Consider the following 12,720-nt stretch of genomic DNA (forward strand, 5'->3'; position numbering starts at 1 on the left):
ATCCCTTTTGGTTTCGGTGTATGGTAGAGTTGACAAAGTGATGTGCATACAGTCAATGGCACCCTGCAACATGAGGAAGCCTGGAATCCTAGCAAAGCCACGTGCTCGCTCTGCCTGCTTGTCTTTGGCAAGAGAGAATGAAATGTAGTCCGTTCTCTTTGAATAGAGAGCCTCAGTGACCTCCCTTATGCAACAGTGGATGGCAAACTGCAAGATATTGCAAATATCTCCGGCTCCAGCCTGGAAGGGACCAGACGAATAAAAGTTCATGGCCACAGTCACCTTCACAGCCACTGGCAATGTGGTCCTTGCCCTGCTCTGAGGTTGCAGTTGTGGCTGCAGCAGGTGGCAGATTTCAGTGAGGACGTCCTTACTGAAGGGCAGACGTCTCACACATTGTCCCTCGCTGAGGTTCAGGTAGGAGAATTGTTCCCTGAACACCTTGGGCGGATATGGCCTCCTGCTGAGAGCCCTTCTCCTCCTCCCTCTTCCAGCAGCTTGTCCTGCTCAGCGTGCCCTCTGTTCATTCTCCCAGTCATGCTGTATTCCAAGGGGAATTCCTACTAGTGCACCCATGTCTGGGAGCAACTGGTTTGTGCAGAAGCCTTGAAGTCAGCAAAAAGTCCTTCAGCACCTGCTACGCCACTCCCTGTAGACTTTTGCAACTTGAAACAACTATATAGAGCATCAAACACTTGTAGAATAGAAACATAGAAGATAGGAGCAGAAGTAGGCCATTTGGCCCCTCTAGCCTGTTCCGCCATTTAATGAGATCATGGCTGATCATCCAATTTCAGTACCCGGTCCCTGCTTTCTCCCCAGATCCCTTGATCCCTTTAGCCTTAAGAAATATATCTAACTCCTTCTTGAATATATTTAATGAATTGGCCTCAACGGCCTTGTGTGGTAGTGAATTCCACAGGTTCACCACTCTCTGGGTGAAGAAATTCCTCCTCATCTCAGTCCTAAATGGCTTACCCCTTATCCTTAGAATTGTAGCAACAGCCAGAAGATAGCAACCAGCAACTAACCTGCAAGTAGTTGATGATCCCTTTAAATAACACTGGTGTGGGGTCCTTCTTGCTGTTGAACGCATGTTAAGGGAGGTTAAGAGTAGGCTGGAGCATTGAGCTCCAAAATGGCACCACTGATGCCAAATCAGAGTTGCACGCTGATTGAAGTCATGATCTGCCTGCTCTGTGTACTTCCGGTGGACGTACACTATGTGTGCACTAACACCCTCACCAATATGGTGTCTGGCTCAACAAGTGTGCGCGCGCAGACACCATTTTGGAGCTCTCAGGGCACTTGTAGCCCCCCAAAAATGGACTCGGATAATGTTTACTGTAGGTAGAATACAACACTTGTATCAGATATGTGCAAGAAAGCAAAGTATTGGAACAGGGAAGAAATATTTTTTGTGACAAAAGAGTAAAAGTTTCTGACTTTGGAGTTGCCAGGAAGTGTACTTTTATATGATTATTACCATTGGGCAAAAACTTCAATCCTTTAGACAGAAGTTCTTTACTAACATTTTTAAATACACACCTTCTAAAAAGGTTAGGTGGAAAAAATTATTTCTATTGAAATAAGTGCTTTACTGCAATTTTGAGGATGAACTTCAGAATTTTAAATGTAAAAATTAATTTCTGCACTGTTTTGGGCAGGGGCTGTTGAATATGTAGTCAGTATTTTACTTGGTAACTAAAATAACAGTTCTAAATCACCCAAATTCAACTCTCAATTATTTTCCCTCAATTTACCAGGTGCAGGTTTCCAAATTCCTGAGTTGTATTTTGCTCCCAAACTTCCAAATTGTCAACATCACTTCTGACATGGAGTAAGCATGCATCTTAAAGTGTACTTCACTTAAAAGTTGGGAAGAAGTTCCAATTGAAAAATAGCCCAGGACATTCTGGGAGTAAATCTAATGAGCCACTTAAGAAACATTTAATTACTGCGATCTCTTATGTTTTATAAATCTGTTGAGTTGCCACAGCCCATCTGCTGCTAAAACTCTCACCCATGCTTTTACCTCCAGACTCGACTATTCCAATGCTCTCCTAGCTGGTGACCCATCTTCCACCCTTTGTAAACTCTGCTGCTCGTATCTTAACTCGCACCAAGTCCTGTTCACCCATCATCCCTGTGCTCCCTGATCTACATTGGCTCCTGGTCCTTGTGTTCAAATCCCTCTATGGTCCGCCCCTCCCTAGCTCTATAACCTCCAGCCCTACAACCCACCGAGAGCTCTGTGTTCCAATTCTGGCCTCTTGTGCATCCCTGATTTCCTTCGCCCTACCATTGGCAGCCATGCCTTCAGCTGTCGAGGCCCATAGCTCTGGAATTCCCTCCCTAAATCTCTCCATTTCTCCATCTCCTCCTTTAAGACACTCCTTAAAACATACCTCTTTGACCAAGCTTGGTCATCTGTCCTAGTATCTTGTGGTTCGGTATCAAATTCTGTCGTAACGCATAACCATCCTTTGCACTCATAGCTCTAAAACTAGCTGTCTTTTTCACATTGGTTTTCTGCACAGACCACTTCTTATATATTTTAGTTATAGTATTAAATTCAGAGGTACATCTCAACTGTGATTAGATTTACATTAGTATGTTTTAATCTGTAATTTAGTTTGCAATAAGGGCATTGGTGCATCAAAGTTGGTGCATTTTAGCAATCTGTCACTACATTGAGCAAAACAACATATTCCTTTTGTATTTCATTTAAAACTGCATTTTAGGGTTTCCCAATTTTTGGATGATTTCACCATGGAGCTGCGCTGAGCAGAAGCTAGGACCTTCTAGGAAAGTGGGGTGGGTGGGCATTGTCAGACCATTCCTATACTTCCTAGCAGCAAGTTTTAAAGCAGTGCGAGCGAAAGCTGGAGGCAAGTCAGCAATGGATGCTATATGGTATGGTAAGCCCCAATTAATGAAGAAAATGCTTTAATAAATGATCCTAATTTCAAAAAAAAGGGAGTGGTGAGAAAATGGAGGGTGCATCATGCATTTGTAAAGTCATAGAATCATACAGCACAGAGGGGCAATTCAGCCTATTGTGCCTGTGCCCGCTTTTTAAAAGAGCTATCCACTTAGTCCCACTTCCCTGCTCTTTACTCAATAGTCCTGCAAAACATAGGAACAGGAGTAGGCCATTCAGCCCCTTGAGCCTGTTCTGCAATTCAAGATCATGGCTGATCTGTATTTTAACTCCATCTACCCGTATTGGCTCTATATCCCTTTTATGCCCTTTTCCTTTTCAAATATACATACAATTCCCTTTTGAAAATTAATATTGAATTGTCTTGCTACAATTGGGCTTTGGCAAAACCACACCTGGAGTACTGTGCACAGTTTTGGTCTCCAAATCTGAGGAAGGATATACTTGCCTTAGAGACGGTGCAACAAAGGTTCACTAGATTGATTCCTGGGATGAGAGGGTTGTCCTACGAGGAGAGATTGAGTAGAATGGGCCTATACTCCCTGGAGTTTAGAAGAATGAGAGGTGGTCTCATTGAAACATATAAGATTCTGAAGGAGATTGACAGGGTAGATGCCAAGAGGTTGTTTCCCCCTGGCTGGAGTGTCTGGAACTGGGGGCATAGTCTCAGGATAAGGGGCCGGCCATTTAAGGCTGAGGTGAGGAGGAATTTCTTCACTCAGAGGTTGTGAATCTTTGGATTTCTCTGCCCCAGAGGGCTGTGGATGCTGAATTGTTAAGTATATTCAAGGCTGAGATAGATAGATTTTTGGAATCAAGGGATTTGGGGATCTGGCGGGAAAGTGGAGCTGAGGTCGCAGATCAGCCATGATCTTATTGATTGGCAGAGCATGCTTGAGGGGCCACATGGCCTACTCCTGCTTCTAATTTTTGTGTTGTTATGTCTTCCACTACCCTTTCAGGCACTGTGATGCAGATCAGAACAACTTGTTATGTAAAAACATTTCTCCTCATCTTCCCCCTTGATCCTTTTGCCAATTATCTTAAATCTGTGTCCTCCTGGTTATTGACTCGCCTGCCAGTGGAAACAATTTCTCCCCATCTACTTGATGAAAACCCTTCCTAATTTTGAACACCTCTATTAAACCTCCTCTCAACCTTCTCTGCTCTAAAGAGAACAATTCCAGCTTCTCTAATCTCTCCACAGAACTTAAGTACCTCAAACCTAGCATCATTCTAGGAAATCTCTGCACCCTCTAAGGCCTTGTCATCCTTAAAGTGTGGTCCCAGAACTGGACACAATACTCCAGCTGGTGCCTAACCAGTGATTTATAAAAGTTTAGCATAACTTCCTTGCTTTTGTACTCTATTCCTCTATTTATAAAGCCAGGAATTCCATGTGATTTAAAAAAAAAGCCTGTCAACTTGTCCTGCCACCTTCAAAGATTTGTGCATGTTTATTTTTTTGTGATAAATTAAAACATTTCTAGTACACAGTGCATTACATGTGTTCAAAGGTAAATCCAAAATAATTAGCAAAGATTAATGACCTATGCTTAATTCAACACTCTCCAACACAGAGGAGATATCAAACATGGGTACAAAATGTGTAAAGTTCAATGTGCTCTCTGACCTTACCTATGTCAGTGAAAAATGACACAAAAACTCCATTAATATTGCAGTAAAGCAGATATGTTCTTAATAGAATTGGATAGAGTCAAAATGTTTTAAACCTCTGGTATCAGCAGTCTAATTTAAAAGCAGAAAGACATTATCAGGAGTGTAGTGAACTGTGATTTTATTTGTTTTTGGCATAAGTCTGGATCGGAGGTATCTGCAGCAGTATTGTGTTGGTACCATTAAACACCAAAAGGAATAGGTTTCAGTGAGTTGTGATTCAAAGAAGTTTTTGACATTGATGCAGATCTTAAAATTATGACTAGGATCCATTTTCTTCTAGAAAGTTTGAGTTCAAAATGTACAGAAGTTATGACCAATTTCAAATAGAACAAGATGAAGTTAATTGTGTACAAATTTTATTTAAAGTGGCTTTAAAAAGACAAAAGACTTCGACATATTTCTGTGAGCATACAGTGGATTTATTATGGAGATCTGATCACTGCATATCTATGACATTATTACATAGGATAAAATCTCAACAGTAAATTGAGTAGACTTTTTTTGGAACAATATTCTTGTAAGGACAAAGTCAAAACAGCACAAAAAAAACAAGAACATTTTGTCGAGAGAATATGTATCAGAAAAACATCACACTATATTTTTTTTTATTTTTTAAAAAGGGCCCACAGCAGATGACAGTGTAGAGTTACAATTAAATGTTGTCATTGTTCAGTTTGTGGGCTGATTCTTGGCTTTTTGTTTGTCAGGCAACGGATTAGCAAATGTGTTGCAAAAGACTCTAGTTGGTTGGTTTTATAGGACAGTGACATTCTGTTAAAGTATTTTAAGAGGAAGTGATATTTTCTTTTATTTTTGTTCCGTTTAAATAATGTGTTTTTTCTGTAGTCGGACACAATCACATCAGTTTGATTAATTCAATGCCTTTTTTCCCTTGGACCAGTGCCACTCCTGAGCATTGTTTCAGCCAGAGAGTTGTCTTGTGCTAGGTCTGTTCATTGCAACGTCCACCTCAACCCGCACAGGCGTGGGATAGAGCACATCGGGAACAGCGCATCTTTCGTTGTCTCCTGAGCATAATCTGAATGAATGAATGAATGCATAACAGATAGCTGAAAAGAAAATGTTACAATAATTTTCTTATTAAAGTTTTCCATGTTAAGCTGTGATCAGTGTGATCTACTATGATAGCATTCTCTTCATCAGAATGTTGCAATGCTGTAATAGCTTCACTTGGGACCTATCAAAAGTTCATTTTCTATTAAACTTAATCTATAACATGCATGAAAAAGTTTTGCATAGAAGTTAACATGTAAAACTTAAAATGTGGATTAAGAATACCAGAATTACAGTAAACAAGTAACAGCCAGGATCTCTCAAAGAAAATATTTTACATTCTTACAAACAAAAACAAAAACTGAATGCAGATCAGATTTCTGATCCAGGTCAGAAGTGAGTAAAAATTTAACTTGTGTATACTATGGAATTGAGGTGAGCTTTCTTTTGAAAACTGCAGTTTGGGACGAGTATATTTTCAACTCTGATGGTTAACACTTAACAATATAATATGGATTAAACAATTTATTTGAATGCTTTTGAACAATCTTTGAGGTTCTGATTCATAAATAAAATGGAGTTAGAGGGAAAAATTAAGGACATTGGCACTTAATGGAATCTTTGAAATTTTGAACCAAATGATCAAGATGTATCCAATTCCCTCAGGAGCAAAACACCCATTCACCACATTCAAAATGGACTGCAGCAAGAGAAGTATCCTTGCAGTATTATTTACAATCCTGAGATTTGTTTCCTACACACTCTGCACAGTAGGGATAGAATACAATAGCCATGAAAAAAGGCAGAGTTCACCATATACACAGATAAGAATCAGCCCTGTACCGGAGATGGCCTTAGGCATCAGATTCATTGCATCACACTTTTAGACGTTTTTGCTGATTATCCACACTAGAAGCAGCTCGCTTGTTACGATGATGGGGGAAGGTAGGCATCAGCTCTGGTTCACATGCTTCAGAGAAACAGAAAAAAGTTTCGATTTAGTTTGCAATAACTCCAAAATTAGAGTCATAGTTATACAGCACAGAAAGAGGCCCTTCGGCCCATCGTGTCCACGCTGGCCATCAAGCCCTATCTATTCTAATCCCATTTTCCAGCACTTGGTCCATAGCCTTGTATGCTATGGCGTTTCAAGTGCTCATCTAAATGCTTCTTGAATGTTGTGAGGGTTCCTGCCTCTACCACCCTTTCAGGCAGTGAGTTCCAGATTCCAACCACCCTCTGGGTGAAAAAGTTTTTCCTCAAATCCCCTCTAAACCTCCTGCCCCTTACCTTTAAACTATGCCCCCTGGTTATTGACCCCACAACTAAGGGGAAAAGTTCATTTCTATCTACCCTATCTATGCCCCTCATAGTTTTGTACACTTCAATCAGGTCCCCCCTCAGCCCTCTCTGCTCTAAGGAAAACAACCCCAGCCTGTCCAGTCTCTCTTCATAGCTGAAACGCTCCAGCCCAGGTAACATCCTGGTGAATCTCCTCTGCACCCTCTCCAATGCAATCACATCCTTCCTATAGTGTGGCGACCAGAACTGCGCATAGTATTCCAGCTGTGGCCTAACTAATGTTTTGTAACCTCCCTGCTCTTATATTCTATGCCTCAGCTAATGAAGGCAAGTATCCCATATGCCTCTTTAACCACCTTATCCACCTGTTCTGCTGCCTTCAGGGATCCATGTACATGCACACCAAGGTCCCGCTGATCCTCTGTCCTTCCTAGGGTCCTACCATTCATTGTGCATTCCCTTGCTTTGTTAGTCCTCCCAAAATGCATCACCTCACACTTTTCAGGGTTAAATTCCATTTGCCACTGTTCTGCCCATCTGACCAACCCATCTATATTGTCCTGTAGCCTGAGGCTTCCCTCCTCGCTATTTACCACTCCACCAATTTTCGTGTCATCTGCGAACTTACTGATCATACCTCCTACATTCATATCTAAATCATTAATGTACACTACAAACAGCAAAGGACTCAGCACCGATCCCTGCGGTACACCACTGGACACAGGCTTCCAGTCACAAAAAAAAGCTTCAACCATCACCCTCTGCCTCCTACCATTAAGCCAATTTTGGATCCAATGTGCCAAATTGCCCTGGATCCCATGGGCTCTTATCTTCTTGACCAGTCTCCCATGCGGGACTTTGTCAAAAGCCTTACTGAAGTCCATGTAGACTACATCAACTGCACTACCCTCATCCACACACCTAATCACCTCCTCGAAAAATTCAATCAAATTGGTTAGACATGATCTCCCCCTGACAAAGCCATGCTGACTATCCTTGATTAATCCTTGCCTCTCCAAGTGGAGACTAATTCTGTCCCTCAGAATTTTTTCCAATAATTTCCCTACCATTGATGTTAGGCTCACTGGCCTGTAATTCCCTGGTTTATCCCTACTACCCTTCTTGAATAATGGTACTACGTTAGCTGTCCTCCAGTCCTCTGGCACCTCCCCTGTGGCCAGAGAGGTTCTGAAAATTTATGTCAGAGCCCCTGCAATCTCCTCCCTTGCCTCACACAGCAGCCTGGGATACATCTCGTCTGGGCCTGGGGATTTATCCACTTTTAAGCCCGCTAAAACCGCTAGTACCTCCTCCCTCTCAATGCTAATTTGTTCAAGTATATCACAACCTCCCTGCCTAATTTCTATGCCTACATCGTCCTTTTCCATAGTGAATACAGATGAAAAATATTCATTTAAAACCTCACCCACATCTTCCGGCTCTACACAGATTGCCACTTTGGTCCCTAATGGGCCCTACGCTTTCCCTGGTTATCCGCTTGCCCTTAATATACTTACAAAACTGTAGTGTATGTAACCGTTCCACCTTTAAGAGAACTATTTTAAGGGTTGCACTACTTTATCTTGGCTGCTGTATACTGTAATACCGGTGGTGACCACACCGGTATATAAGTGCTGTGTAATGATTTATTGGGCAGTTCCGCCCTGACCTTCGACTAGTAAAGACCTGTTAAAATTTACTCTTGTGGTCTGTGTAATAATTCTCATTATAACACAGACTTAACAGTGGCGACGAGTACGATCTTACCCTGCGGCAGAGATACATCCAAGGCAGTTTAACGGGCGTCGAGAGGAGGCATCCGCCCTCATCATTCTGCTGAGAAAAGACTCGGGTCTGCAGAGTAAAGGAAGAATTCTGACACGAAGCCTTCCATCAGCAACAGGCAGTGATCATCCCTTCTATCACGGTGGTGGGTAAGCCGATCAGCAACGAGCAGCAAGTCGGCCACGTTGACTGTGAGTAGGGGAGAAAATACAAAAAAAAAACAGAGGATATAAGGGCGGAGAACTCGACCACGGCCGGGGAAAGGAGCCGGACAGAAGTCGGGGCCAGAGGCGCTGAGACTGGGGCAGCGTAAGGCACGGAAGCCGCGGTGAATGCAAACGCAGCCGGTGCGAAAGACCGGGCTGCAAGCGGGCTGGGAGACGCAACAGCGTCGAGAGAGAGCTTGACCGCGACCGGTGAAAAAGGCCGGGCAGCTACCGAGGCCGCGAGGCGCAGCGACCGGGTCAGCGTAAGGCGCGGGAGGAAATTTTAAAAACCGCGGAGAACTCAGCCGCAGCCGGGGGGAAAGGACCGGACTGCAAGAGGGGCTGGGAGGCACGATTTGAAAACCGCTGGGGGAGGGCGAACGCAGCAAATCGGCAATCGCCATTACAGCCAGCGGGGGAGAAAGGCAAACGCGGGAAGCCGCCATTTTCGGAGGCGGGGGAAGAAGACAAGCGCGGGAAACCGCCATTTTGTAAAAAAAAAAATTCTTTTGTTTCTCAAGAAGATCGCGAGGATGCCTAAGCGTGGTAACATCAACGATTTCGATCCCGATGTTGAAGATTGGGCCACGTATGTAGAACGCATAGAGATATATTGTAAGGCAAATAAAATATCAGATGAAGATAAAGCACTAACCTTACTAAACTCAATGGGTGCGAAGACATACGGGCTATTGAAGCATCTTCTATCACCAGCTAAACCGGCGGATCAGACTTTCGCTAATATTGTTGCTGTCCTGAAGAATCATTTGAACCCCACACCGCTGATGTTAGCGGAACGATTTAAATTTTATGCGAGAACGCAACTGAAAGAGGAAAGCAACGCGGAGTATTTAATTGAACTGCGTAAGCTAGCGAAATACTGTCAGTTTGGAGAAAGCCTGACAGAGGCACTGAGAGACAAATTCGTGTGTGGATTGTCGAAAGAAGGAACACAAAAGCGGTTGCTTGAAGAGAATGATCTTACACTTGATAAGGCTGTCACTATTGCAGCATCGCACGAAGCCGCAGCGAGAGGCACCGCGGAAATGCAGCTGAAGGCAGCGGTACTCAGCGTAGATCAAATGGCTTCGGGTACAACGAAATGTTATCGTTGTGGGAAGACAACACACGATCAGAACCAATGCTGGTTTAAAAACCAGGAATGTAGAAAATGTGGCAAGCTTGGTCACATAGCTAAAGTATGCCGGTCAGAAAAGAAGACCAGCAACAAAAAGTCACCACAGGAAAAGTGCAGAAAGGTACATAAGGTGGCTGAGAAGAGTTCGGATGAACAGAATTCGGATTCAGACTCCAACAGCAAGGAACTGGGTAGTCTGAGAATTCACAACGTGAGTAAGGAAGCTGACCGACAAACTATCTGGGTCACACTGCAGATAGCAGGAGTCCAAGTGAAGATGGAATTGGACACCGGATCGGCGTTGACGGTCATGAATAAGCAAGATTACAAAAAGTTATTCAAACATATTCCCCTACGGGATACGGAGATAGTATTGCAGACATACACGAGGGAAAAAGTGTACCCCATCGGAAAGATAAAAGTCAAGGTGATACACAAGGGCAAAGAACACCAAGGAATGGACTTATATGTACTACCTGAGGGAGGTCCACCACTTCTGGGACGGGAGTGGATCAGGAAAATAAATATGGACTGGCACTCCCTAAACGCAATAACGGTAGATTCCGGAAAAAAAGATGTCAAACCTGAACGATTGTCCAGAATATTGGATGAGGCTAAAGAGGTGTTCCAACAGGGACTGGGAACACTGAGAGGAATTAAGGCAAAAATCAAGATTGCAGAACATGCAAACCCAAAATTTTTCAAAGCCAGACCGGTCCCGTATGCGATATGACCTGCTGTGGAAGCTGAGCTGGAAGGGCTGGAACGTTCAGGAGTACTGTCTAAGGTGGACTGGAGTGAGTGGGCCACGCCCATTGTTCCCGTCATGAAGCGTTCATCGAGTAACAAGCCAGGGGAACCGGGGAAGGTCCGCATCTGTGGAGACTTCAAGATCACAGTTAATCCGGTGCTTCACACGGTGCAATATCCGCTTCCGCGGATTGAGGATATCTTTGCTTCATTGTCTGGCGGGAAACGCTTCACCAAGATAGACCTGGCGCAAGCGTACTTACAGATGGAAGTTGAGGAAGAGTCGCGCCAGTATCTCACAATCAGCACGCACAGAGGCTTGTATCAATATAATAGACTGGTTTTTGGAGTGGCTTCGGCTCCGGCAATTTGGCAGAGGGCCATGGAGCAGGTATTACAGGGAATTCCAAGCACTCAATGTTACTTGGATGATATCCTGATTACAGGAGATGACGATGAGGAACACCTTGCAAATTTGAAACTGGTGCTCACCAGGTTGAAGGAATATGGCCTTCGAGTTAATCGCCAGAAATGTGAGTTCTTTCAGAAACGGATCTCATACTGTGGTCATGTCATTGACCAGGAGGGGCTGCACAAGTCACCTGACAAGATCGAAGCTGTTGTGAAAGCTCCCGCTCCGGAAAATGTATCCCAGTTGAGATCGTTCCTAGGGTTGATTAACTATTACCATAAGTTTCTGCCAAATCTATCCACGGTGCTGCACCCGCTGAATGCTCTTTTGCAGAATGAAGTACCATGGAAGTGGAGCGAGGACTGTAAGAAGGCCTTTCGCAAAAGCAAGACATTGATCACCTCAGAGGAAGTGTTGGCTCACTTCAACCCAACGCTACCTATTCATTTAGCTTGTAATGCTTCTCCTTATGGTATTGGAGCAGTACTCTCACACAAGTTGCCAAATGGCTCGGAAAGGCCAGTCGCATTTGCATCCAGATCATTGACCTCCGCTGAGCGCAACTATGCTCAGATAGATAGGGAGGCTCTCAGCCTGGTGTGGGGAGTAAAGAAGTTTAATCATTACCTGCAGGGCCAGAAGTTTACACTGCTGACAGACCACCAGCCGTTGGTATCCATATTCAACCCTAAAAAGGGCGTTTCCATTATGACAGCGCAAAGGCTACAGAGGTGGTCCCTTTTCTTAGGGGCACACCAATATGACATAGAATACAAAGGATCAAAACAGCATGGGAATGCTGACGGTTTATCACGCCTACCGTTGCCAACGGTAGAAGAGGCGCCTACAGTGGACCCAGTGGAGATGTTCCACTCAACCATAGTGGAATGTCTACCAGTAACAAATTCTACGATCGAAAAGGAAACAAGAAATGACCCGACTCTCTCACGAGTCTACGATTTAACGGTGAAGGGATGGCCAGCACATGGCGAACCACTGTTGCCAGCATTTTCGCAAAGAAGAGAACAGCTGTCAGTGTGCCGAGGAACTTTGATGTGTGGATCCAGAGTGGTGATTCCACCCAAACTCCAGCATAAAGTGCTAAAGGAGCTTCACGAGGGGCATCTGGGTGGAGTGAAAATGAAGAACCTAGCCAGAACGTTCGTGTGGTGGCCAGGTATCGATGGAGACATCGAAGAAATGACCAAGAGCTGTTTAGGATGCCAGAAGGTCCAAAACACCCCACCACAAGCTCCTCTGCATCCATGGGAGTGGCCCTCATCTCCATGGCAAAGGGTACATATCGACTTTGCTGGTCCATTCATGGACTCGATGTTCTTAATCGCGGTGGATGCACACTCCAAGTGGCCGGAGGTAATAAAGATGTCCTCCACCACCACGGAAAAAACCATCACAGTATTAAGGACCATATTTGCCAGGAATGGGCTGCCGGAACAGATATGTTCTGATAATGGACCGCAATTTGTGT

General features: G+C 44.0%; 1 protein-coding gene across 4 annotated transcripts in view; it reads right to left on the reverse strand.

The window, feature by feature from the left end:
• Window positions 1-4,378: 4,378 nt before the first annotated feature.
• Window positions 4,379-12,720, reverse strand: part of cdk10 (cyclin dependent kinase 10) — a 30,101-nt gene continuing 21,759 nt past the window's right edge. For 2 of the 4 annotated variants that reach the window (XM_085991740.1, XM_085991743.1), the window contains exon 13: window positions 4,379-6,608. In XM_085991740.1, coding sequence (XP_085847866.1) covers window positions 6,514-6,608 — 95 coding nt within the window. In that variant the 3' untranslated portion in view covers window positions 4,379-6,513. The remainder of the gene's footprint in view (window positions 6,609-12,720) is intronic. The other 2 variants (XM_085991742.1, XM_085991741.1) reach the window with 2 other exon arrangements.

This window comes from Somniosus microcephalus, chromosome 6 (genome assembly GCF_052327205.1).
Source record: "Somniosus microcephalus isolate GS21.2 chromosome 6, FLI_Smic_1.0, whole genome shotgun sequence".
Lineage (NCBI taxonomy): Eukaryota > Metazoa > Chordata > Chondrichthyes > Squaliformes > Somniosidae > Somniosus > Somniosus microcephalus.